We start from the raw sequence: 23,894 nt of genomic DNA on the forward strand, positions 1-23,894 counted from the left end.
GGAGTATTTGGAAAATAGTTTCAAATAGTAGGATATTTATAGAACATTATCAAAATTGAAGTATTTCATTTCTGCCATATTATTTGAAAACATTAAAGACACAGAAAGATTATTTTTTTTTTATTAGAAATACCCATATATTTCAAACCAGGTCTGTATCTCTACACATGATACATGACCATTCAAATGACCACAATAACAACAACAAAAACGTGGAAAAAAACATTTTTATTTGACTTATTCACATCAGTAGGACATGGAAGGCATCTGATAACACCAAAACACTCCATCACAATACTGACGGATAGACAAGACAGACATGCTCTGCTCTCCCTCAGCATCGATAGGGAACAACAGAAGGGGAAGACTGATGGTTTAGGCATAACTGACATTTGTGTTAGTGTGTGTGTGTGTGTGTGTGTGTGTGTGGGGGGGGTTGTCAAGTAGTTGTGTGTGCTTTCATGTGCGTATGCTTGAGGAAAACAAGTCTGCAGCCCACGACTGTTGTTCTCTTCTTTAGAACAGGCACTTCTCATAACTGCAAGACAGGGAGAAAAAAAAAGAGAGCGGGTTCAACAGATTAATGATCTGGTAACGAATTACCAACATGTCGAATCATGCTGAGATCGGGAAAGACCTATAAACAGGTTGAAGTGAGATTTGTTTGGAAAAGGGAACCATTTTAAATCTAGGAGCTTGCAGGTGGTATGTGAAACTGAGATGTTAAGAAAATCCCCTCAACAAGCAAAGAATATAAATGTAATGTTAGCCTCTGTGACAGCACCGTAGGCTAGTCGACACTGCCTAGCTAGACCACAACAGTAAGTACCTGTGCAGGCTGTGGACTCCTCCCTCCATCTGGGCCGATGTCGTCCTCCTCTCAAACTTCAGATCCCCAGAATACATCATGGCTCTGCACGGGGAAGACAAATAGTGTTACATGGAGCCCCCGAGCTCACACACACACGTGCCGGTATCAAAGTAGGTGCACTTTGACAAACATTCAGACGTGTGCGTGTGTGTGTGTGTGTGTGTGTGTGTGTACCTGAGCTGGGTGAGGCTCTTGGAGCCGATGTCTTGACAGGAGTGTTGGATCCCAGCCAGCAGGTAGGGAATAAACTTATGGATAGAGCCCTTGTCCTGGACCGCCCCCGACACACCCTGGGCCACCTTGATCTTGTCACACTCACTGCAGAAAGACGGAGGAGGAAACAGGTAGAGAGAGAGAGAGAGAGAGAGAGAGAGAAAGAGGACGGGTCAGCTATATGTTATTTGTCTTTTGAGTGACTGCCTGCTGCAAAGCTAGTTGCCCCCGGGTTGTAGTAATTGATTAGTGCACACTGTAGCAAAACATGTTGCAAAGGGAAGCAACAAGCGCTTCTTATTGGACAAGTTCAGGTAGTGCCTCCCTGTTTGTCGGTTTTATTTTGTTTGGTGCCTAACGAATACAATTCTAGGGATAATAAAGATTTGTTTTACTGTATTACTAGTGCATTAGTATAACTATGACTCAGTACCTGAAGTATCTGGTCTGGGAGCCCAAGTTCTTGTCCATGGCATCCAGTGAGCCCATGCCTCTGTATTTCTTCAGCCTAATGCCGTCAGAGAAGAAGTATTCACCTGGAGCCTCGCTGGTGGCAGCTAGGAGAGAGCCCATCATCACTGGAGAGACACAAGGGGACGAGAGATGAGAGAATGTACCTTTCACGCTTTGAGAGGGATTTGTGTGTGTTAGTACATTATTATATCAGTCTCTAAATGTGAGCCTGTAAGTGCTAAAAGTAATGGCTAATGCTATGTGTAACAGCTAATGTTATGTGTGGCTTATGTTATGTGTAAGGGAAAGGGGGATACGTAGTCAGTTGTACAACTGAATGCATTCAACTGAAATGTGTCTTCCGCATTTAGCCCAACCCCTCTGAATCAGAGAGGTGCGGGGGGCTGCCATAATCGGCATCCACGTCTTCGGCGCCCAGGTAACAGTGGGTTAACTGCCTTGCTCAGGGGCAGAACGACAGATTTTTACCTTGTCAGCTCAGGGATTTGATCCAGCAACCCTTCGGTTACTGGCTCAATGCTCTAACCACTAGGCTATCTGCCGTAATGGCTAATGCTATGTGTAATGGCTAATGCTATGTGTAATGCTATGTGTAATGGCTAATGCTATGTGTAATGGCTAATGCTATGTGTAATGGCTAATGCTATGTGTAATGGCTAATGCTATATACTATTGACTAATGAGAATTGGTGTGTGTATGGGTATTTGATTTGAGCCTGAGACACACCTGTAGATGCCCCAAGTGCCAGGGCTTTGGCGATGTGCCCCACGGTCTGGATGCCCCCATCGGCGATGACTGGCACCCCGAATCGACGGGCGTACTCAGACACCTTGTACACGGCGGTGGCCTGGGGACGCCCACATGCCAACACTGAGACAACAAGGGAAGGAGGACAGGCGTGAACAAAGAACACACATACGTCGTGACAATGTTCATGACTGCTTGAGGCCTACTTTGTGTCACTTGGTTCAATTGAGGCCGACAGGTCATGGTGGGGCATATCCCTGCATATGTAGCCCCCCCCCCAACATCAGAGACAGACTAGGCATTAGGCATCCTCACACAGCCATTTTAGGTTGTAATTTCCTGGTTTATTAAGTGAATTCATCATATCAGTATTTCTTGAATATTAATTCATATTTTCGTTGATTTGCTGTATATTAAACATGGTTTTGGCTTGCTGGAGTGGATCATCTCATAATGAATTGGATTTCATCGTCTGTGTTTCCCTGATAAATGTAATCATTATGAAACTGATTACAGAGCAAGCTGATGTCCCAGCTTTTGGAATTTAGTAAGATAGGATTTCCCATTCACAAAACATGAATCAACATGTAGTAGACCAACCACACACACACAAGATTAGCCTACATTAGAGAAATTTGATGTTTATTTGGGAACATAACATTCATAAAATGAAAAGAAAAACAACTGAAACCGAGGAAGCCTTAAAAAAGGTTTGAGTTTATATGTTTTGAATTCAGGAAGCACAAGCATCTCTTCAGGAAGCATCTCTTCAGTAAGTCCTCTGAGTGTCGTCTGGCCCAGGGGTGTGAAGGTGAACGGAAAGGCACTGGAGCGACGAACCGCCCTTGCTGTCTCTGCCTGGCCGGTTCCCCTCTCTCCACTGGGGTTCTCTGCCTCAAACCCTATTACAGGGGCTGAGTCACTGGCTTACTGGTGCTCTTCCATGCCGTCCCTAGGAGGGATGCATCACCTGAGTGGGTTGAGTCACTGACGTGATCTTCCTCGGGTTCGTGCCGTGGGGGAGAACTCCGTGGGCTATACTCGGCCTTGTCTCAGCGTAGTAAGTTGGTGGTTGAAGATATCCCTCTAGTGGTGTGGGGGCTGTGCTTTGGCAAAGTGGGTGGGGTTATATCCTGCCTGGTTGGCCCTGTCCGGGGGTTTCATCGGATGGGGCCACAGTGTCTCCTGACCCCTCCTGTCTCAGCCTCCAGTATTTATGCTGCAATAGTTTATGTGTCGGGGGGCTAGGGTCAGTCTGTTATATCTGGAGTATTTCTCCTGTCTTATCCAGTGTCCTGTGTGAATTTAAGTATGCTCCCTCTAACTCCCTCTTCTCTCGGAGGACCTGAGCCCTAGGACCATGCCGCAGGACTATCTGGCCTGATGACTCCTTGCTGTCCCCAGTCCACCTGCTGCTGCTCCAGTTTCAACTGTTCTGCCTGCGGCTATGAAACCCTGACGTGTTTACCGGACGTGCTACCTTCGTCTCTGTCTCTCTAACTCTCTAACGCTGAATGATCGGCTATGAAAAGCCAACTGACATTTACTCCTGAGGTGCTGACCTGTTGCACCCTCGACAACCACTGTGATTATTATTATTTGACCCTGCTGGTCATCTATGAACGTTTGAACATCTTGGCCATGTTCTGTTATAATCTCCACCCGGCACAGCCAGAAGAGGACTGGCCACCCCTCAGGTTCCTCTCTAGGTTTCTTCCTAGGTTCCTGCCTTTCTAGGGAGTTTTTCCTAGCCACCGTGCTTCTACATCTGCATTGCTTGCTGGTTTCTGTATAGCACTTTGTGACATCGGCTGGTGTAAAAAGGGCTTTATAAATACCCATGATTGATTATTTTTGCAGGCTTTTTTTCCTCAACACTAAATATGAGAATTAGCAGATTGGCCTCTTTTCCTGCTTAACGCGTTATGTGACAGTTAAACATTATTTTTTACATTTAACTCGGCAAGTCAGTTAAGAGCAAATTCTTATTTACAATGACGGCCTACTCCGGCCAAACCCTAACGACGCTGGGCCAATTGTGCGCTGCCCTATGGGACTCCCAATCACGGCCGGATGTGATACAGCCGGGATTCGAACCAGGTACTATAGTGACGCCTCTAGCACTGATATGCAGTGCCTTAGACCGCTGCGCCACTCGGGAGCCCAAGTTTCAATGAATCCTGTTACCAGCCGTCAGTTCGGCCGAGAATTATTTATGAAATCTTACTCTAAAATGAGTTCAGTACTATGTCTGAAGCCAACATCAAAGAAGGAAGTTGAGAAAGTGGAAAACATTATTTTAGCTTCGCTCTCACCTTTTTTTTGTGATTGATATGCATATCCATGAGCTAACTGGGACTGGAATGAAACTGAGTAAGTAATTACCATAAATACTGAATACGAATTGATTCAATTGCAAAGCAGCGCTACCAGAAAGCATTTGAAGACATGCATCTTTTTCCACCCTCTCAAAGGAACAATATTATTATGAACAAACAGATAGTAAATCCTAAGTTACAGGTCGGGTTTACAGTGCAAGTTACAGTATGTTAAGTCAATGACTGTTACATGTGAATGGGGTGTAAAGAAGCAACGACATACTGGACGTAGATTCCTTAATGCGTTACAACAACCAGTCTAATCTGGAGCTAAGGGCTCCCTCCCCACTCCTATATGAAAACATGACCATATGCTGATGTCCAGCTGACAGGGAAAATGTGGTTAAATCCAATCCATGGGACGGACACACACACAGGTTAATGATTCTCAACAGAGAAAGACCTTTAACAGGAAATTGACAGGTGTTGAACGCTGAAACTGTAGTAATTGGTATTGCTAAAGATATTGAAATCTGTTCAGGTACAGCTCGTTTCAGAGGCAAGGCGGCCTAACTGACAGACACCATGTCGTCTGAGACTGTCAATCACATTACTAAAATACACTTCATCATATACATCCACCTTCTACCCCCCAGCCGTAAGACTAAACAGCTCGTTAAATAGTTACCCAGAACATCTGCATTGACCCTTTTTGCAGTAACGGTGACTACTCAAATATGCTGTTTAATAATCAGTCACTTTATTCCTAGTTACACTATATGTGCATATCTACCTCAATGACCTCGTACCCCTGCACATCGACTCAGTCCTGGTACCCCATGTATAAAGCCAAGTTATTGTTACTCATTGTATATTTATCATTATTACTACTACTACGTGTTAAACTTTAAAATTATTTCTCTATTTTCTTTCTCTCTGCGTCGTTGGGAAGGGCCCGCAAGTAAGCCTTTCACTGTTAGTCTACACCTGTTGCTTACGAACCATGTGACAAATAAAATCCCATTTGATTTAAAATGTACTGCACGTTTTATGACGAGGATGTCGAGACAAGGGGCGGTGCGATGTCACACTGACAGATTAGTCAAGGACAAAAAGGACAAGCATCCAAAACCTCAAAGGCCAGCTTAGCTACTACTTCTACTGATGCAGAGCCGTTAACCAGCCAATGCAGACAGGATGTGAAGGGGGGGTGGGCGGGCACAGTGTGGTAGTGGAGCCAATTACAGAGAAAAAGCCCTGCGCAGTGGCGCCTGGTGGGAGGGACTTACTGCTGTATCCCGTTACAGTAGTTGGGGTTTTGGGGCTGTGGAGATTTATACCAGGAGCAACAATGAGAGGCGCTAGAGAGACAGACATCACAGGCAGTGTGAAACCAAGAGAGCAGAGGTCCACACAACGAAAGATGAAATGGAGGCGGTGGGTAAGAGAGGGGAACAAAAAGAAAATAACAGACGGATACAGACGATAAAGGAAGAGATAGATCAAAAATAAGAAACCAAAAAAACAGATCATGAAAGATAGACAGAATAGCATGATTGAGAGAGGGGAGGATGAGGTGAAAGAGAAACAGAAAAGAGAGGGGAAGACTGACAATTGATGGCGGAGTTGCGCGTGATATCTGAAGGACCTACCCCCTTGAGACAGTCCATTGTTTTTGTCAGTTTTCAGAGTTTCGATCTGAAGCGGTTCAGCTGAAGCTTGTGGATGTTCCACACTCCCAGTCCTTCAGCAGGTGGTTTTATTCAGATAAATTGCCTGTATTAGAATGTAGCATGGCAGCACGAATTGATTCTGCAAAACCCTTCAGCATTCTCTACAGCCAGTGAGGGACAAGGAAAGAACCTAGAACGAACCCTGTTATGGATGGGACCCTTTGTACAGAATTCTACAGTTGGCGAAAGGGTGATTTCAGTCCTTAGCGGAAAGGTGGCCAGATTGGAGGCCCCCCGATTGGGTTACAGCTGGTGTGGGTGAGCGGGAGCTAGGCAGTCTGCCATTGGTCGGACTCACCTTCCTGTGTGATGCAGATGGAGCCACTGCCCATGCCCACTCGCAGGCCGTCCACCCCGGCGTCGATCAGGTTCTTGGCCTGGGCTGCAGTTACCACTGAGACAGACAGAGGGAGACAGAGATCAACAATGTCACAGGCAGGTGCAGTGCAATCATGAAATGAGGGCAGTTCTGAGAAGGCAGCATTTCTTGCTCGCTCTTTCTGTGTGTGTGTGTGTGTGTGTGTGTGTGTGTGTGTGTGTGTGTGTGTGTGTGTGTGTGTGTGTGTGATATATATATATTTGTTTGTGTGTAACACTCACCATTGCCTCCAATGACCTGAAGCTGTGGGTATTTCTCTTTGATGTACTTAATCATGTTGATTTGGAAGATCGAGTTCCCTTGAGAGGAGTCCTGGATGAACGAGAGCAACATTAAAGGGGCAATCTGCGATTGCTACAGCAATCTTTAGACTTAATTAATTATATACACACACATATTGATTCTTGAACAATATAAAACTTATTCAACTATCGTACCCCATACACATCATTGGTCGTACTTAATGATCGTACTCCTTTGTTTGTAAACATTGTAATTGTAAACAAACACTGTATAGCCACAAAACATGGTTAAAACTATATTTTGGATATCATGTATGGTCAGTCCTTGTATCCATAGCTCCGTCTTGAGAAAGGTTACATTTCTCCAACGCCATCCCTCCGCTTTTTACCAAAATAGTGGCAGGGTTGTCCACTTTGTTATTGTTTGAACCGCAGATTGCCCCTTTAAAGAACAGACTGAAGAAAAAGATGGAGAAAGTATCCATGAAGAGAATAACAAGTAGATGGGGTAGAAGAACCAGGAACCCACTAGTACGACCACATCTACTCCGCTCTGCACCAGCAGGTCCAGTCTGTACTTGTCGTCGTTGTGCGTCCCGATGGCTGCCCCACACAGCAGCTGTTTGCGTGAGTCTTTAGAGGCCAGTGGGAAGTCCCTGTTCTTCTTCAGGTCTGTCCTGGCGATGATGGACACCAGGCAGCCCTCCTTGTTCACTATGGGAAGCTTACCTACACAGAGACATGGCATTTAGAATGGGGCCCTCGGACACACAAGGCATGTTGATGTAGGCTATATGACAGTCTCGTTCATTTTATTATTATTTTTTTCATGGTGAACCTTCTCCCCAGGTCCCGCCTCCTCACCTTTCTTACTCCTCTGCAGGATCTCATTGGCCTCTTTCAGTGTCACTCCAGCTGGAGCTACCACAAGGTCCTCAAGCTTTGTCATCACCTGTAGTGGTGAAGGAAGGAGAAAACAAAAGAAGATTAGCATGTACCTTCGGGCAGGGAAGTCAACTAAACACAATTATACAGATTTAAAAAGACTAGCTGGAGGAACACCGTGATACACGTTAAGCCACACCTACCTCGTTGAGTGGCAGGATGTGCTCCTCCTCCTTCAGGAAGTCAATGTCCCGCGAGGAGATGATGCCAACGAGGTGCCCGCCCATGTGGCCGCTGTCTGTGATGGGGATGCCGCAGAAGCCGTGGCGTGCCTTGGCCTGGAACACGTCAGCCACACGGTCTGTAGGACTCATCACCACCGGGTCTGTGATAAAACCCTGCTCGTACCGCTGGGAGAGAGGGCAGGAAAGGAAGGAAGGAGACGAGGGGGAAAAGAGGGAGCAGGGAGTGAGGGATGGGGGTAGCGGAGGGCAGAGAGAGGAGGGGGTCAAGGGGGTAAGGGTATCTATTAGGCTCTGCAAATCTACAGGGTATTTAAAAAGCATACCAGAGCGCATGAGCGATAGATACAAAAATGAAATAGGAGAAAAGAGAGAAAATGATTGCTTCCTGTTCTAGCGGGAACACTGCAGGGAAACAGTTCCAACTAGGCTGGCAGGAGGACCAAACCAAAAGACGGCAGACAATAACACGAGTAGCAGAGACACACACACACACACACACACACACACACACACACACACACACACACACACACACACACACACACACACACACACACACACACACACACACACACACACACACACACACACACACACACACACACACGTAACAAAATAAGAGAAATATGAAGGGAGATGAAGAGTGAAAACATGTAGTAGGGGTCATCACCTTGACCTTGCGGACCTCGTTGGCCTGGAACTCTGGAGTGCAGTTGTGGTGGATGAAGCCTATTCCTCCTGTGAGCTGAAAGACGATTAAATGAACATGTTTACTTTCCAGTTTATGTGTGTGTGTGTGTGTGTGTGAGAGAGAATGTGTGTCCTCAGACATGAACTCTAGCTGAAGTTGCCTGTAAGGATTTATGCAGAACAACTAGTTTCAAGTGAATTCTTGGCATTTGTTTTGCAGTGAAGACTATGTGATGTTTCCACTGCAATGTTTGCCTCTGGGGGAGGGGGAGAGGGGGGGCTTTACAAAACAACCATCTTCGGGTTACTATTTTAAGTGACACATAATTGCAGCTGTTGTAGTCACTTCAACGTAGCCTGGGAGAAAGTACTGGTTGTTTTCCAATAGCTGTTGATGTTTCTGCTATCAGCTGTTTTATAGGGTGGGTGGGGGGTTGGGGGGTTGATGCTTGTGATCTCATGTCATCGGTCTTTGACAGCAAATACGTTTTTTTTTTGTATTCCTTGTTGGTTCCTTGATAACTGTGCCAACAACTGCGAAGAAGAATGTCGTGGCGTTTATCGATCTTGGTTTCTTTTTATATACAAAAGTTGGCCCAACACTGCTGTTCACTTCGTGTTTTCCCCGAGTCGACTTTTAACTAAAACCTTCCATTATGTCACCATGCTAAAGTGTGTATGTTTACACCAGACTTACTGCCATGGCAATGGCCAGCGCTGACTCTGTGACCGTGTCCATGGGGGAGGATACAAAAGGCGTTTTCATGGTGATCCGCTTCGTCAGGGCTGAAGTCAAATCCTGCAGAGGACACAACCCAGTTACTACAAGTTACTACTCGTAACGAACACCTGTCGTAATAACAAACACACCTTTCACGGCGCTCGGTTGCCAATCAAGATTACAATGGGAAGGTCTTCCTTGTAATCTTAAATGGAATCTTCGGTCGTATTCACTAGGCAACAAACGGAAGAAAACGGACTGAAAAGGGACGACCTGAACTTATCCAATAAGAAACATTGCAAAATGTCTTGCTACGGTGTGCACTAATGAATATGACACCAGGTCATGGAGGGTCAGAAGCCCTAAGGGTTCCACTCACCACCTGTTCCGATGTGAAGTCAATGTACCCTGGGAGAATCAGGAAGTCACTGAGAGAGAGGGAGAAAGAGAGAGAAAGAGAGAGAAAGAGAGAGAGAGAGGGGAGAGAGAGAGCAGGGATAGGCTTCACATGCTGCATACAATCTAACAATGATTCTCACACACACATGCAATTTCACACATTTGTGTCTCAGAATGTACAGTAAGGTGTTACAATATCACACGTGGGGTGGCCAAATGTGAATTATCATTCTTCAGCTGGTTAATAAAGTAATATTCTATCCAATTGTTATTAATTTTTTTTCTTCCATTAACAGTGGGCATATCAAACTCTACGATATCATATCTTCCGACAGCACTTGAGCGGGACTGCAAAAGTTCAGCGTTTGATAATCTGAGCGAATTGAGCTATCCGGAACTTGATGTGGGACTAACTGATATCTGACGCACGTGACGAGCAGGCAAACCGCGTCCTGTGTTGTTACACGTTAGCGCTGACTGTCAACACATTCCCGAAGGTCCCCGAGAAGTGATGCAAGTATGACTAAGTCACTTTGGATAAAATAATCTGCTAAACGGCATATATTATTACAATCATATGTTTCCAAGCACACGGTCTGTCATGTACTAACGGGTTGAGATTTTGAAACATGCTGTTTGCACAAGCACCTTCACTTTGAAGTATACTAGTACTAGGTCGGCCCATGTTTCTAGGAGGAAGAGTACTTGGCCTATATTAAGCATGGAATGCGCAGAATGAGATGTGATGGTAACTTCACTGAAGAGTAGACAAGATATGTGGCCAATGACGTGTATAAACCATCATAGGATGAGGCACTGTGGTAAATAGACTATACTTCTGCCTAACAGCTACTTATTGTTCATGCCAACACAATCATATTCTATAATATCTTGACATGGAGGTGCCTTCTGGGTGTCATAATTAGCTACACTGTCTGTCACGCCTGGTATTCCTAATTCAACTGCTGGAAAACGAGTCTACCGACTGCAAACATGAGTTTTTGTCGTGTGTATATGTTTAATAACAGACACTGAAAGTAGGCTTATTATTCACGAATACACCCTCTGGGTGACAGAGGAACGTTCAAATCACCGTCTTGCATAGTTGAATATAGCCAGGCCTATCCAGAACCTCAAATATCTATCTACTTATTTCAGATATTATTTTCGGTCGATTTGAGTCAGTCCCCAAAATAAAATTGTTACTTGTTACGTGATTTGAAAGCCTGAGTTGAGCCGGGAAACCTGAGTCGGTAGACCCAATGCAACGACTCCAAGCACCCAAAGCCCCTGCCTGCACAAATAACAGTGTAGCTAATGTGTCAACGACGAAATATATGGCTCTGGTTGCTAGCTAGCTACAACGGTTATCCAGGTTAATTCAAAGCGAATTGCGATGGATTTCAACAAGCAGCCATGTGACTGCCAAATGTCAATAATTACTTGTAGGTAAGGCCGTCCCCGCAGTTGAAGAGTTGCTGCCCGCTGAGTCCATCATCGGGCACGTAACCAGTCTGTCCACTGATCAGGTAGTCCGCCATTATACAATTGATGTATATATGTTAGTGTTTTATTAGCCACGTTGGTGCTAAACAGACAACGGCCCAAGAGACCGATAACTTTCTTCGTTTCTTCGCTCCACTCCCCAACGTCAGTTACGATCGGCGATCTGTCAGTCAGCTGTGGCGTGGTGCGACCAGGCGCTCTGTCGCTTGTCAAGAAGACCCTTTCGTGGTTATAAAAAATGACATGTAATGCATTCACGACTGTAGAATATTAACCGAAATGCCCTCTGTTCTTCGGCCTCCAACGTTATCAAGCTCCTGTACTGTCTGGAGATACCTCTGGTCCCACACGTTTTCGTCTGACAAGCTTTTTTTCTTTGGGGTTTTATGGTGTTGTGATACCAATATTAGGTGCATTACCGCCACCTACCGCGCTGGAGTGGGATGGATACTATGGAGATGTTCTAGATTCTGCGTTCTGGTTCAAGGTTTTTCTAGCTTTTTGATGTCAAGCACCCCAAAATATTATGAGCCCCTGGGTTAGGACCCCCTACAATTTGTATTTATTTTCGTGAGCCAATTAAGTTCCTGAGAGCCGCATGCAGCTTGCAGTTTAAAGCACTATTCCTGCTATGCTACACATTTTGCCATGGCTCATACCTTGTTCATATTTGAGCATTTGGTCAGGTCCGACCAGTTTTGATGTTTGTAGGTTTTACAGTGAAGAAAGTGATCTGTGGTTTCTGCTGCTGGCCAGTTAGGAGATGAACCTGTGTTTTATCTTATGAAGAGAGTAGCTGAGGCTGTTGTGGCCTATTCGTTTCTGATCGTCTCAAAAGTCCTTTGTGGTTATTGCTGATTGAAACCAGCAGGTGGGTGGAGTGACAAACTTTTGTCATGACAAATAAATCCCTCTGACCTTTATTTAAACAGGTAAGTTGACTGAGAACACTCATTTTCAGCAATGACCTGGAGAAAAGTTACAGGGGAGATGAATGACCCAGTTGGAAGATGGGGGATGATGTGGCCATGGTATGAAGGTCAGATTGGGAAGTCAGCCAGGACACCAGAGTTAACACCCATCAGAAAGACAGCACCCCACAAGGCAATTGCCCCATAATCACTGCCTTGGGATTTTTTATTTAACCAGAGGAAAGAGTGCCTCCTACTGGATCTCCAGCACCATTTCCAGCAGCTTCTGGTCTCCCATCCAGGGACTGAGCTTCCAAGGTAAACCAGCAGTGAGATGCAAGTTGATATGCTGCTGGCGTGAAGTCACACGTCATTTCCGGGACAGGTACTAACTCTGCCCTATGCTCGTTAAGTCTTGGAGTTCGTGTAGGTGTGGATTTCTGTCAACCCCTATTTAAGAGTCTTTGGACCGCCCACTAGTAAAGTGGCACACATAAAAGGAGAGAGCATTACAGCAGTTATTAATATAGCTGGCACACCATGCTGCCTATATTTGGGCCAAGCAGACTGACCTGAATAAGCAACGACTACACTGCAGCGCTTGTTTAGAAGCCATGTCAAAATAATGCATTGTGGAGGCATTACTGTTTGTGTTGAAAGGTCAGAGGTTGTCACAACATTAACACATCTGAAGTGTTCAGTATGGCTGCATTTAGACAGACAGCCCCATTCTGATCTTTTTACTAAGTGGTCTTTTGGCCAATAAGATGAGCTCGGATGTGGTCAAAAGTCCAATTAGTGTGTGTGTGTGTGTGTGTGTGTGTGGGGGGGGGTGTAGTACCAGAATTGGGCTGCCTGTTTAACGAAGTCTGACCTGTATCTGAGCAGCATGAAAGTCCTAAAGTCAGTGTCTGTATACACTGATTGAGCGTGAAGGTGAACTGATAAAAAGGTCTGACTGGAAGATCTGGGTCAACCCATTGACAGCCACATAGCATGGGTGCCAGTTCCCTTCTGCTGTCACGGGCATTGTCGTTCGTGTGTGATAATGAACACAAAAGAAAACGACATCTGGTTTAAAAACTCAGTAACTATCTGTATTAATGTACAACCGTTGAAAATTACAGCATTTATTTATTTTTAATGTTTTTTGTTTTTTTACGAACTATCAATTTACAGAAGGTGAACAATGTGAGAAGAAAAAAAAAATAACAGGTAGAGGGATGGTGGGAGAATTAAGGTTTCTTTTTTTTGCCAGAGTGTTAAAGCATGTTTGTGTTCACGTTGTGTGTGTGCGTGCATGCTCTCATTTCATGTGTAGTGTGTTTGAATGTGGCGTTCTTGACATCTAAATGGGAGGGGGGATAGAGTCGTGCCATTCTGGGACCCTGTAGCAGACAGAGAGCTTAATGAGGGAGGGATGAGTGTGAGGAGCTGTAGACAAAAGGATGCAAAATGAAGGAGCTGCTGGTGCTTTACAGTAGTCTGGAGACTTCAGGTGTCGTGGAAATCCTTCAGCAGCGTGCGTCTCCTCTGCTCAGCAATGTGCATCTGATTCTCCAGATCCTGAGAGAGAGAGGAAGAAGTTCAATTCTTCAGAGTCTAAAACTAATACAGTGCCTAGGGACGTACATATTTCGGGGGTCCTTCTGATTTCCCAAGGCGTGCCATTAACCGGCAACTCCCCTGTGCTCCCAGCCAATGGAAGTCTTAATCTGGAAACTTCAATATCCATACACACACACCCCCCCCCCCTGTTCCTTACCCCTCTGTCATTAGCGTTCAGCTCCCCCTCGCTCCCGCTCTCGTAGCTGTCTGCTCGCTCCACCTTCCAGGACAGGTTCTCAATCTCCGCTTCCAACTGGGCCTGCTGGTATTCAAACTGAATAGGACAAAATGCATTCATTAGGCTACTTGTTCATTAGACAGCGTGTTCCATTTTTTTTTTTTAAGTTTAATTATTAGCAACTAGCAGCACCCTCCCCGTAAATGAATGGATCTGATCAATTTGATTCAATAGCATCTTCGGACTGCAAGCATCACAGAAGCGTTCACTCAACCCCCTTGCAACTATATTAGCAGCATAAATGTGCTTTGCAACTTCATGTTGCTCATGCAAAATGTCACCTTGTATGCAAGACTGAAAAATGTGTTTACAAATTTAACTGTGCAGAGCCATGGCTGAGGAAAAGCAGTCAATTGTAATACATTCATTAGGCCCCAATCTATGGCTTTCACATGACTGGGAATACAGATATGCATCCGTTTGTTGTCAGTAGCTTATGCCTGCCCATGCCATAACCCCACTGCCATCATGGGGCACTGTCAGCAAACCGCTCACCCACACGACACCATACACGTTGTCTGCGGTTGCGAGGCCGGTTGGACATACTGCCAAATTCTCTAAAATGACATTGGAGGCGGCATATGGTAGAGAAATACCCATTAAATTCTGGCAACAGCCCTGGTGGGCATTCCTGCAGTCAGCATGCAAATTGTACACTCCCTCAAAACATCTGCACATTTTAGAGTGGCCTTTTGTCCTCAGCACAAGGTGCACCTGTAATGATCATGCTGTTTAATCAGCTTCTTGATATGCTACACCGGTCAGGTGGATGATTGTTGGCAAAGGAGAAATGCTCACTAACAAGGATTCAAACAAATTTGTGCACAAAATGAGAAATAAGCTTTGTGCGTATGGACAATCTGGGATCTTTTATTTCAGCTCATGAAACACTTCACATGTAGCGTTTATATTTTGTTCAATGTATATTAATGGAATGCAGTAGTGTAAAGTACTTAAGTAAAAATACTGCATTTATATTTTGGACAACTTTTACATCACTAAACAAAATGTACTTTACTCCATACATTTTCCCCTGACACACAATAGCACTCGTTACATTATGAATGCTTAGCAGGACAGGAAAACGGTCCAATTGACATGCTTATCAAGAGAATATCCCTGGCCATCTATTGCCTCTGATCTGGCGGACTCACTAAACATGCTTCATTTGGAAATGTCTGAGTGTTGGTGTGCCCCTGGCTTTCCTAAAGAAAAGACAACGGTGCCATCTGGTTTGCATATAAGGAATTAGAAAATATTTTACTTTTGATACTGAAGTGTGTATTTTAGCATTTCCATTTACTTTTGACCCTTAAGTATCTTTAAAACCAAAATGGTGCTAAAGTCTTAACAAAGTAGTATTTTGTCCTGGGTGGCTTTCACACGAGTCAATTTCAATTTAGGCATCTTTACTTTCACTCAAGACAGTTGGGTACTTCTTCCCCCCCCCCCCCCCCCACCACTGACAGAATGTGGTAGCTTATACTAGACACTCACCAGTTTTTTACGCGGACCAGACTCCATGTAGTAGGCGTAGGGGTAAGTATACTGCAGAGTGTAGCGACACTGTGGGACAGGCAGATTAGAGATCAGCACAACTTGCTATTGGTTCAAGGAGCAGTGTAGCGCAGTAGGTCAAATAAGTACACAGATGACCCTTTCACACCATTATGCCGAGCTGAACCAAACTGTGCCAGATTAGAAATATACTTGGTTTGGCACCTCTCAGTAACAAAGTTGTGAAAAGCCCTATACATTCTTGTGTTAGGTCCTTTTTGCATGTGACCGTAGTACCTTGGCCAGGAGCTTAGCAGCGTTCTGCATGTACTGCCAGTCGATCCAGGTGCCCAGGTTGTTCATCACCCGCTCTTGGATCTTCTCCTGGATCCGCTGGTACGTCTGAGCCTCCAGCTGGAGACTCTTATTGTGGTTCTCCCACTGAACACAAAAACACAGTCAGGACTGGAGAAAGAGTCCTGAAAACTGCCATTCAAGAAACACACTTCTGGATGATTCTGACACAGATCTGTGTGTTCATTTGACACGGTGTCGTTTCTTCCAACACTCAAGAGTTGTTGAACATGAGCGGTATTTGACACGCATGTGAGACAGTTGCCATAATCTAAAAGTACCAGAGGTGACGTACAGACTACTTCTGTGGAAGTATGTGTGGCTGACGAACATGTGTACTATCCTTGAAAGTGCACCGCATGTATTAATACGATCGTCCATTTATTCTTAATGTATGGCGCTGGTTGACATCACATGTGCTGAAAGCTGTGTAATGCTAAGAGGTAAACAAACCACCTGACTGACACCGTTACTCTGGCAACGCACAGGTGTTTGATGTAGTTCATGTCACCTAGTCACGTGACGCACAGCTTAATACTTCCGAAAGGCTCACTGAATTCCATACAAACACTCAAAGTGTGAGCAGAAGTGTCATGTACCCGTCAGTGATGGTAGCGATTCATATTCATCTCACCCTCTCAAAGTAGAAGAGATATTTCTTGAGGGCCTCTCTGGCCTGTGCCTGCTGGCTCTGGTTGACGATGTCTGGGTTCTCCTTATAGCGACTGCACTCATAGTACTCACTGCCATGGGTCTTCCAGTCCCCCAGACACATCCAGCAGAAGTCTACACAGGGACGACATTAAAAACGGGAAAAACACGGCGATCTCAATGTCAAATGGGTTGCATACGGCTTGAGTGCGTTAAATCAGCAGAACGTTGGGGAAAATAATTGATGGTAGAAAGGCTAATTTGGCGTTTAGCTGTAAGAAGTCATATAACTGAGATACACACCGTGTTTGCACTTGGAGCATTGCTGAAACAGAGAGGAAAGAAATGTCACTTAAAAAAGAACCTGTAGTAAAAGTAGACATTCATAGAAAAGCTCCAGAGAAAACTAAGGCAAACAATGTGCTGATCGTCGGCACAACTCAGATGCCGATTCCATTACCACTCACCATGTGATTGCAGCCTCCATTCTTCTCAATGCAGATATTGCACTTGGGACACTGGGGGGAAAAAAAAGAAAGACATTCGACATTACGGACAAAAGCAAAGGAGAATATTGGAAAACCACACCTAATTTCATTGTGTGCGGCCTGTCTCACATCTTTAGTGTGCGCACTGATGTAGTTGGCCGTCTCGGAATCGTCTGCACATTTGGTCAGCCACCTTCGGACAGTCGGGCAGTCTGTTGGGGCGTGGTACATGGCCCGGCATTTGAAACTGAGACGGTAGAGAGAAAGTTGTAAGTACATCCGCAGGGAGTCAAATGATATGACCATAGGTTTATCTGACATGATACACATGAAGCTAACAACGTGTGTACTGATCTGTGTGTAAGAGTAGTACGTGCTGGCGCCTGTCTCACCAGAAGACCTCATTGCAGCGGATGCACTGTACTCTGCGGGCCCGTGGCTCCTGCACTTGGATGACGATGGGGCAGTCTGCCCCTGGACACAGCTGCAACTGGAAGTGGCTCTGGAGAGAGGAGGCTTGTTTAGTCCCGTCTATCGACATGTCTGTGAACCATTCAAATGCGTCAAGTGTCCTTGGTCAGAACTAAACTTAATTTATACTCAGTCCGACTGAAGACCGCTGATGCGCCTGTCGGTTTCCTTGACACAGAGACTTGAAAAAAAAGGTTCACCTTTGACAGCTTCTAGAAGTTCTACATTTCTCAAAGAATGCACTGCTTTAATTGTCGTATTCACAAATGTAAACAGGCTATTTTTAACTCCCATTGCCTTGTAAATAATGATTTTTAATGTGTTCACTTTAATGAACAAAAGTCAGCTCCGGTCAAAATGTTAAGCTAGCAAACCAAAATACCGCTCCGTAGCTCATTTTGGTTTCCTGGCTTGCTGGACTGACAAATCCTAAAAAAAAGTAACAGATGGGTTGATCGATATTAAAATAGAGCAGGTATGCCATTTGGACCATCCAGGCTGCTGATGTCATGCAAACACTTTTTGCATTTATCATTTCTCATGATGTCACTGCAGACATATCACTGTCTACAGATATGTAGTTAGACCCACTGTAAACCAGCCGAGAGACAGCGCCTTACCGACAGCTACAGAGACCTTCAATAGCTAGACAGGTCCTGACAAATATGCACACTGGCTGAAAGATGGAAATTAAAGAGGCCGATAGTTTCCTTCTATTAACAGCATGCTGACAGTGCAATTTTTCACCATTTGCTGTTCAAGAACAAAAGCTGCAGGGAGAGAGAAACAGAAAGAGGGACAGACAAACACAAAGAGGGACAGAAACAGAAAGAGGGACAGACAAACAGAAAGAGGGACAGACAAACAGAAAGAGGGACAGACAAACAGAAAGAGGGACAGACAAACACAAAGAGGGACAGACAAACACAAAGAGGGACAGACAAACACAAAGAGGGACAGACAAACACAAAGAGGGACAGACAAACACAAAGAGGGACAGACAAACACAAAGAGGGACAGACAAACACAAAGAGGGACAGACAAACACAAAGAGGGACAGACAAACACAAAGAGGGACAGACAAACACAAAGAGGGCAGTGCCGACAAGCAGCCAGACAGACCACCAGAAGGAAAGGCTGAGACTCGTACCTCCACATAGTCCCTGAAGAGGTAGCGTCTATATTTGTCCTTCAGCTCCTCACCAGGCAGCAGTGGGAGCACAAAGTCTTCTGGCATTTGGAGGGAACAGTCCTGAGCCATACAGGAGATACCTGCACACAAAGATACACCACTTAAAATATTGTAAGCTCATGCATACACCCTGAGCATAAAAAAACATCTGGAGAAACACATGGATTTCAAATACATATGAAAACATCCAAGGTACACAGACATGGGAATATGATTGCAGGTAAAGGCTATCAAATAATTCTCTCACCAGGGTTCATCTTCAAAGCCTATCATGTCACTATCTTCAAAGGAACAACAAGCTGCTGACTTCTGAACACACTGACAGGTCGCATCAGCCCTACCAGCGGTGCTTACCCACTCCCATCCCATCTTTGACGAGTACAGTGCAATGCTGCTCCCAGCATCCTTTGCAGAAGGAGTGCTGACAGGGCAGCGCGAGCAGGGTGTCCCTCCGAACCAGCTGCAGACACACCCCACACTGGAGGGACTGAGGGGTCTGGGGACCGAAAGAAAATGTCACACACACGATAGTCAAATGGTGGCCCCAAGGGCCAAATCTGGTCAGTGACAGTTCAGACCACCTACACAACTAGAACAGAGTCCCTGTACCTTTCCAGACACCACATTGACCTTCACCCAAATACAATACAAACACACACCATAGAAAAAGAGCACTCTTGGTACTTACAGGAACTGATCTGCAGGTGCTGCTGGGCTGGACCTGGGCCTCAGACAGCAACTGAGATGAGCTTGACTTGTATCTAAAAAAAAAAAAGAAGAAAGCTAAACCAGGGAACCAGAAATCATATTCGAACCCGTTTATCAGAATATTTGCATAGTGTATGAAAATACAAGTGAGTAGGACTGAACTAGTGCGTTTACCTGTCCAGTATTTGTGACACTTGCCAGTGAAAGTGCACAAGGACCAGTTTGGCTACAGCAGGTAAAACCTGTCCAAAGAGAGGACGGAGAGAAGCATCAGGAGGATCAAGCCTATGAATACAGCTGTTCTCGGGAGGCAGCAGCAGACCCTTCTCAAGTGCTTTCATTGATTACTTCTTTAAACTGATAACTACTGAGACTGGAAAGATACGCACCTCATAACTAGATATTACATGACCGTGCCACAGATATGGTCTGATATTACGGCTCCCCATTCAATTTAGGTTAACACACAGCCCTCCCAATGAGAATGAATGCGCGGCCCCTAGATATTTTCACACCCCTAGTCATTACGGTTAAGATTGAGGGTATGGTAATTGACCCTAGGTATGTGGTTAATGGTAACGTCGACCTCAATTACCCCTAAGACTAGCCCAACAAACCTTCAGGATGGCGGCGATACTGTTGACCTCGTCGCAGAGCACCTTCTGGCTCTCCCTGTAGGTGAGGCAGGTGAACTGGTACTCCTCTGGGTCGAACGAGTCGGCCCCCTGCTGCTCCATGTCTCCGGCCACGCCGTCATAGTAGTCGGCTATGTCCCCCTGGTCGTCGTCGTCACCCCCGTCATCATCCTCAGAGTTGACCCCGAGGTCTTCCTCATTGCTGTCGGAGGCCTGGCTGTTCATGTCCACAGACATTCGCCGGCAGAGACGCCCTCACTCTCTCTGGGACTGGCTCTCTGGCCGTCGGAACCACCTGGGGGACTACAGCACCCAGAAAAAAAACTGCTCCACAAACTAGCCCAACACCGCTCAGCAGCAGCGGAAGAAGCAGAAGAAGTTACACTCCCCGTCTTTCATGAGGAACCGTCGAGGTGGATGCTCTGAAAGGAGACAAAGAACTTGAGGATAAGTGGGAGGGATGAAAGAGGGAAAAAATAAAATGGTTCAGCGCAAAAAAAACCAAAAAAAACACTAGACAATGGTTGAGTCTGAGGAAGAACAGGTCAGGGACAAGGTGTGATGTTCATTCGTCTGAACTCAGGTCAACGGAACTACAGTGCTCCATAAAGTCAAGGTCTCTCTGCACAAGACAGAAAAGTCTGCTCCAATACCCAGCCACTTGTGCAATTCACTGATTAGAGATCCACCAAAACTTGTCCAACCAAGGCTTCAGAAAGATCGGGAAAGCACAAACATCTTCCATTACCCCTGGGACTTCCTTTTCTTCTAGTTGTACATTAGACAAACAATATGATAACACGTGTGGGATACAAAGCACGGGGAGCGGCTTAATGCAGCGGTTTAAAGGATTACATGACGATATTTCCCCGTACTGACAAGGTGGTAGGACAGTAGGCACAGGAGCAGCCGCGTGACATACTATCTAGTCCTAATAACAAAAACGTGAATATTCAGCCAACTATAGTGACTCCTTGCATTCCTCAAAATATCTCCACGTAGTGGGCGGTGTGGCGATTGACGGTCTACTTCGGATGTCTGCTCCTGTTCTACGGTTTGTGATGGACTTTGTGGCATGAACATTGAACATAAAGCCATGGATCACCGCAGTAGGTAGCCAGGAGTTTGATATGTGACTTGCAATATCGGCCTGGCCCCCATGTCAGTGCTAGACGCTTGTTTGCATTCCCTCCGTGCTATAAATAGGCACTTATGCATACACGATATCATAGACGTAGTTATGTGTTTACAGTATAATACGTCAAATGAAGTGGGTTCTGGCCGAATACACAAACATGACTGGCTTGTAGCTGGGTTTGCCTAGCCAATTTCCCAGCGCTAACGTTTGGCGAGCTAACGTTAGTTAACAACTTAGCTAGCAATAAAGTAGAGGTTAGCACAACAGCCGTTTTCCAAATAATTATTTTAATAATCTATAAAATACGCCATCCTAGACATAGGCAACGTAGAAAAACAGCGGTGCCATTGTTCCAGCCCGGAATTCACCACAACTGATACATAACGAGTCGCTGATGCCCCTAGCCGCTGCATCTCTCACACTCTAGCCCGGGGATTGGCATGTAAACAAGGCCGTCTGTGGATCGTTAGCAAACTAACTTACCTTATCGTTGGCATAACCCTTCCCACCAAGTACTGAAGTGTTTACTTACCTTCCAGGCCGAGTTGGGTCGCCTTGCAAATGAAGCCAAAAGTGATTTTAAGTACCAGGACCAATTCTGAAAAACTCGCCAGTTAAGATGAAGACAGAAAGTAAATTAATATTCAAATATTGCGTCACTTCCGTGTCTCCATCGATGACACCCATTGGACAGTTATATTATTCAAGGCGGGGACCCAAACCAAGGGGATTCGATTAATCAGGCTCGGGCGCCGGTTTAGACATGTTTTACACCGGGTGAAAATTAATCGCATTCGTTTTGGAACCGGGCGCATGAGCCATGTGCCCCGTTCATAACCCACGGCGAAGTTGGCTGAAAACAAGTCAGTAAATTAACCACGTGGAGTAATGAGTAGGATTCTGTATTTTCACATGCAAAAAAACGCTTAATCTACCTTCCCAATGAAAATTCAAGCATATCTTTTATGGAAAATATATGTTTCTGGACAATACACCATGCTGCCTGGTTGACAACGTGACCGAGCGGCGCAGATTACTGTTCATTTGAGAAAGGCGCTCCTCCCTCATCACTTTTGCCTGTTCATATCACGGGCCATAGACAGGTGCCAAGCGGTTTAGCATAATCGAATCTGCCCACTGTAATCTTAGTTTCTAAGGAATTAACAAATCATCTACATTTTAATTATTTGTGCATCTCTAATACCAAGAAATTCTTCGAACAATTAGTAGGAATCCAGAGACACAATGAATCAAGGTTAAAAAAACTGGCTCTGGCCAGACACTGCATCAAGTGCATGAACAAAAGTAATGAAATTGAAAAATACATAGCCTACATGTGGGAGACAATGACATAAGATCAGTCGGGTTTAAAGAACTTATGGAAGAAATCAACAACACTCTCCCGTGACTATTTTCTGAGTGGCTGGGAATATATTTATAGCTCTGATGCCTGTGTAATCCTGAGGATCCATTCTTGGCTGTGGCCCAGTGACTGTCTGTCCTTGGATCGTGTTCTTCTTCTTAACATTTGTATTGCCGGATTGCAACCAACTGAAAGTTGCATACACCGCCACCTACTGTACTGGAGTGTGAGGCCGGTTACGGCCTCCATATTCGGCCTATTTCTTTTATCGCAAATCAAATTTTATTGGTCACATACACATATTTAGCAATGTTATTGCGGGTGTAGCGAAATGCTTGTGTTCCTAGCTCCAAAGTGCAGTAGTATCTAACGGTCCCGTGTGGCTCAGTTGGTAGAGTTTGCAACGCCAGGGTTGTGGGTTCGATTCCCACGGGAGACCAGTACGGAGAAAAATGTATGAAATGTATGCATTCACTACTGTAAGTCACTCTGGATAAGAGCGTCTGCTCTAAAATGTAATGAACAGGTCAGGGTTCCATAGGCAGAACAGTTGAAACTGGAGCAGCAGCACGACCAGGTGGACTGGGAACAACAAGGAGTCATCAGGCCAGGGGCATGAGGCATGGTCCTAGGGCTCAGGTCCTCCGAGGGAAGAGAACAAGAATTAGAGGGAGCCTACTTAAAATTCACACAGTACACTGGATAAGACAGGAGAAATACTCTAGATATAACAGACTGACCCTAGCCCCCGACACATATTGCAGCAACTATTGCAGCATAATTACTAGAGGCTGAGACAGGAGGGGTCAGGAAACACTGTGGCCCCGTCCAACTATACCCCCGGACAGGGCCAACCAGGCAGGGTATAACCCCACCCACTTTGCCAAAGCACAGCCCCCATACCACTAGAGGGATATCTTCAACCACCAACTTACTACCCTGAGACAAGGCCGAGTATAGCTCACGGAGTTCTCCCCCACGGCACAAACCCAAGGGGGGCGCCAACCCGGACAGGAAGATCACGTCAGAGACTCAACCCACTCAGGTGACGCACCCCTCCTATCCAGGGGCGGAAATCCCGGGGGGGACGGGGGGGACACGACCCCCCCCATCCTGAGAAAAATATGATTTGTCCCCCCAATATATCACTGAAACATAACTATGTAATTTAAATAATATTAATAATACACAATGAAAGCAATTGTGCTGATTATAG

The 23,894-nt window shown here is 45.4% G+C and overlaps 2 protein-coding genes across 4 annotated transcripts; both read right to left on the reverse strand.

The window, feature by feature from the left end:
• Nucleotides 1–209: 209 nt before the first annotated feature.
• impdh2 (IMP (inosine 5'-monophosphate) dehydrogenase 2) lies at nucleotides 210–11,811 on the reverse strand. Of its 2 annotated transcripts, XM_045695199.1 has the most exons (15): nucleotides 11,362–11,811; nucleotides 9,899–9,947; nucleotides 9,669–9,751; nucleotides 9,496–9,597; nucleotides 8,779–8,853; nucleotides 8,067–8,273; nucleotides 7,843–7,930; nucleotides 7,508–7,707; nucleotides 6,958–7,048; nucleotides 6,656–6,751; nucleotides 2,286–2,429; nucleotides 1,518–1,662; nucleotides 1,046–1,189; nucleotides 830–913; nucleotides 210–538 (listed from the first exon to the last, which is right to left on the reverse strand). In XM_045695199.1, the coding sequence occupies exons 4-15, from the start codon at nucleotides 9,562–9,564 to the stop codon at nucleotides 517–519; spliced, it is 1,365 nt and encodes a 454-aa protein (XP_045551155.1). In that variant the 5' UTR covers nucleotides 9,565–9,597; nucleotides 9,669–9,751; nucleotides 9,899–9,947; nucleotides 11,362–11,811; the 3' UTR covers nucleotides 210–516.
• A 1,638-nt stretch (nucleotides 11,812–13,449) lies between these two features.
• On the reverse strand, nucleotides 13,450–21,976 carry arih2 (ariadne homolog 2 (Drosophila)). 2 transcript variants are annotated; one of them, XM_045695172.1, is made up of 15 exons: nucleotides 21,848–21,976; nucleotides 20,160–20,599; nucleotides 19,717–19,784; nucleotides 19,523–19,595; nucleotides 19,189–19,330; nucleotides 18,793–18,914; nucleotides 17,564–17,673; nucleotides 17,301–17,418; nucleotides 17,151–17,201; nucleotides 16,987–17,008; nucleotides 16,667–16,818; nucleotides 15,976–16,119; nucleotides 15,679–15,747; nucleotides 14,101–14,217; nucleotides 13,450–13,901 (listed from the first exon to the last, which is right to left on the reverse strand). In XM_045695172.1, exons 2-15 carry the CDS (start codon nucleotides 20,412–20,414, stop codon nucleotides 13,830–13,832), a joined length of 1,515 nt encoding a protein of 504 aa, XP_045551128.1. In that variant the 5' UTR covers nucleotides 20,415–20,599; nucleotides 21,848–21,976; the 3' UTR covers nucleotides 13,450–13,829.
• Nucleotides 21,977–23,894: the final 1,918 nt, after the last annotated feature.

The sequence above is a fragment of the Salmo salar genome, chromosome ssa15 (assembly GCF_905237065.1).
Source record: "Salmo salar chromosome ssa15, Ssal_v3.1, whole genome shotgun sequence".
Classification (NCBI taxonomy): domain Eukaryota; kingdom Metazoa; phylum Chordata; class Actinopteri; order Salmoniformes; family Salmonidae; genus Salmo; species Salmo salar.

Bases quoted from the DNA above. Each gene is read 5' to 3' on its own strand.
- impdh2 (XM_045695199.1), bottom strand. From the start codon at position 9,564: ATGAAAACGCCTTTTGTATCCTCCCCCATGGACACGGTCACAGAGTCA. The intron at 7,931-8,066 runs GTAGGTGTGGCT...TCACCACTACAG, and splicing joins ACATCCTGCCACTCAACGAG to GTGATGACAAAGCTTGAGGA. The intron at 1,190-1,517 runs GTACTGAGTCAT...GTCTTTCTGCAG, and splicing joins TCCCAGACCAGATACTTCAG to TGAGTGTGACAAGATCAAGG.
- arih2 (XM_045695172.1), bottom strand. From the start codon at position 20,414: ATGTCTGTGGACATGAACAGCCAGGCCTCCGACAGCAATGAGGAAGAC. The intron at 17,674-18,792 runs GTACGAGTCTCA...TCCTCTCTCCAG, and splicing joins TCTTCAGGGACTATGTGGAG to AGCCACTTCCAGTTGCAGCT. The intron at 16,120-16,666 runs GTGAGATGAATA...TTTTGTGTTCAG, and splicing joins ATCTCTTCTACTTTGAGAGG to TGGGAGAACCACAATAAGAG.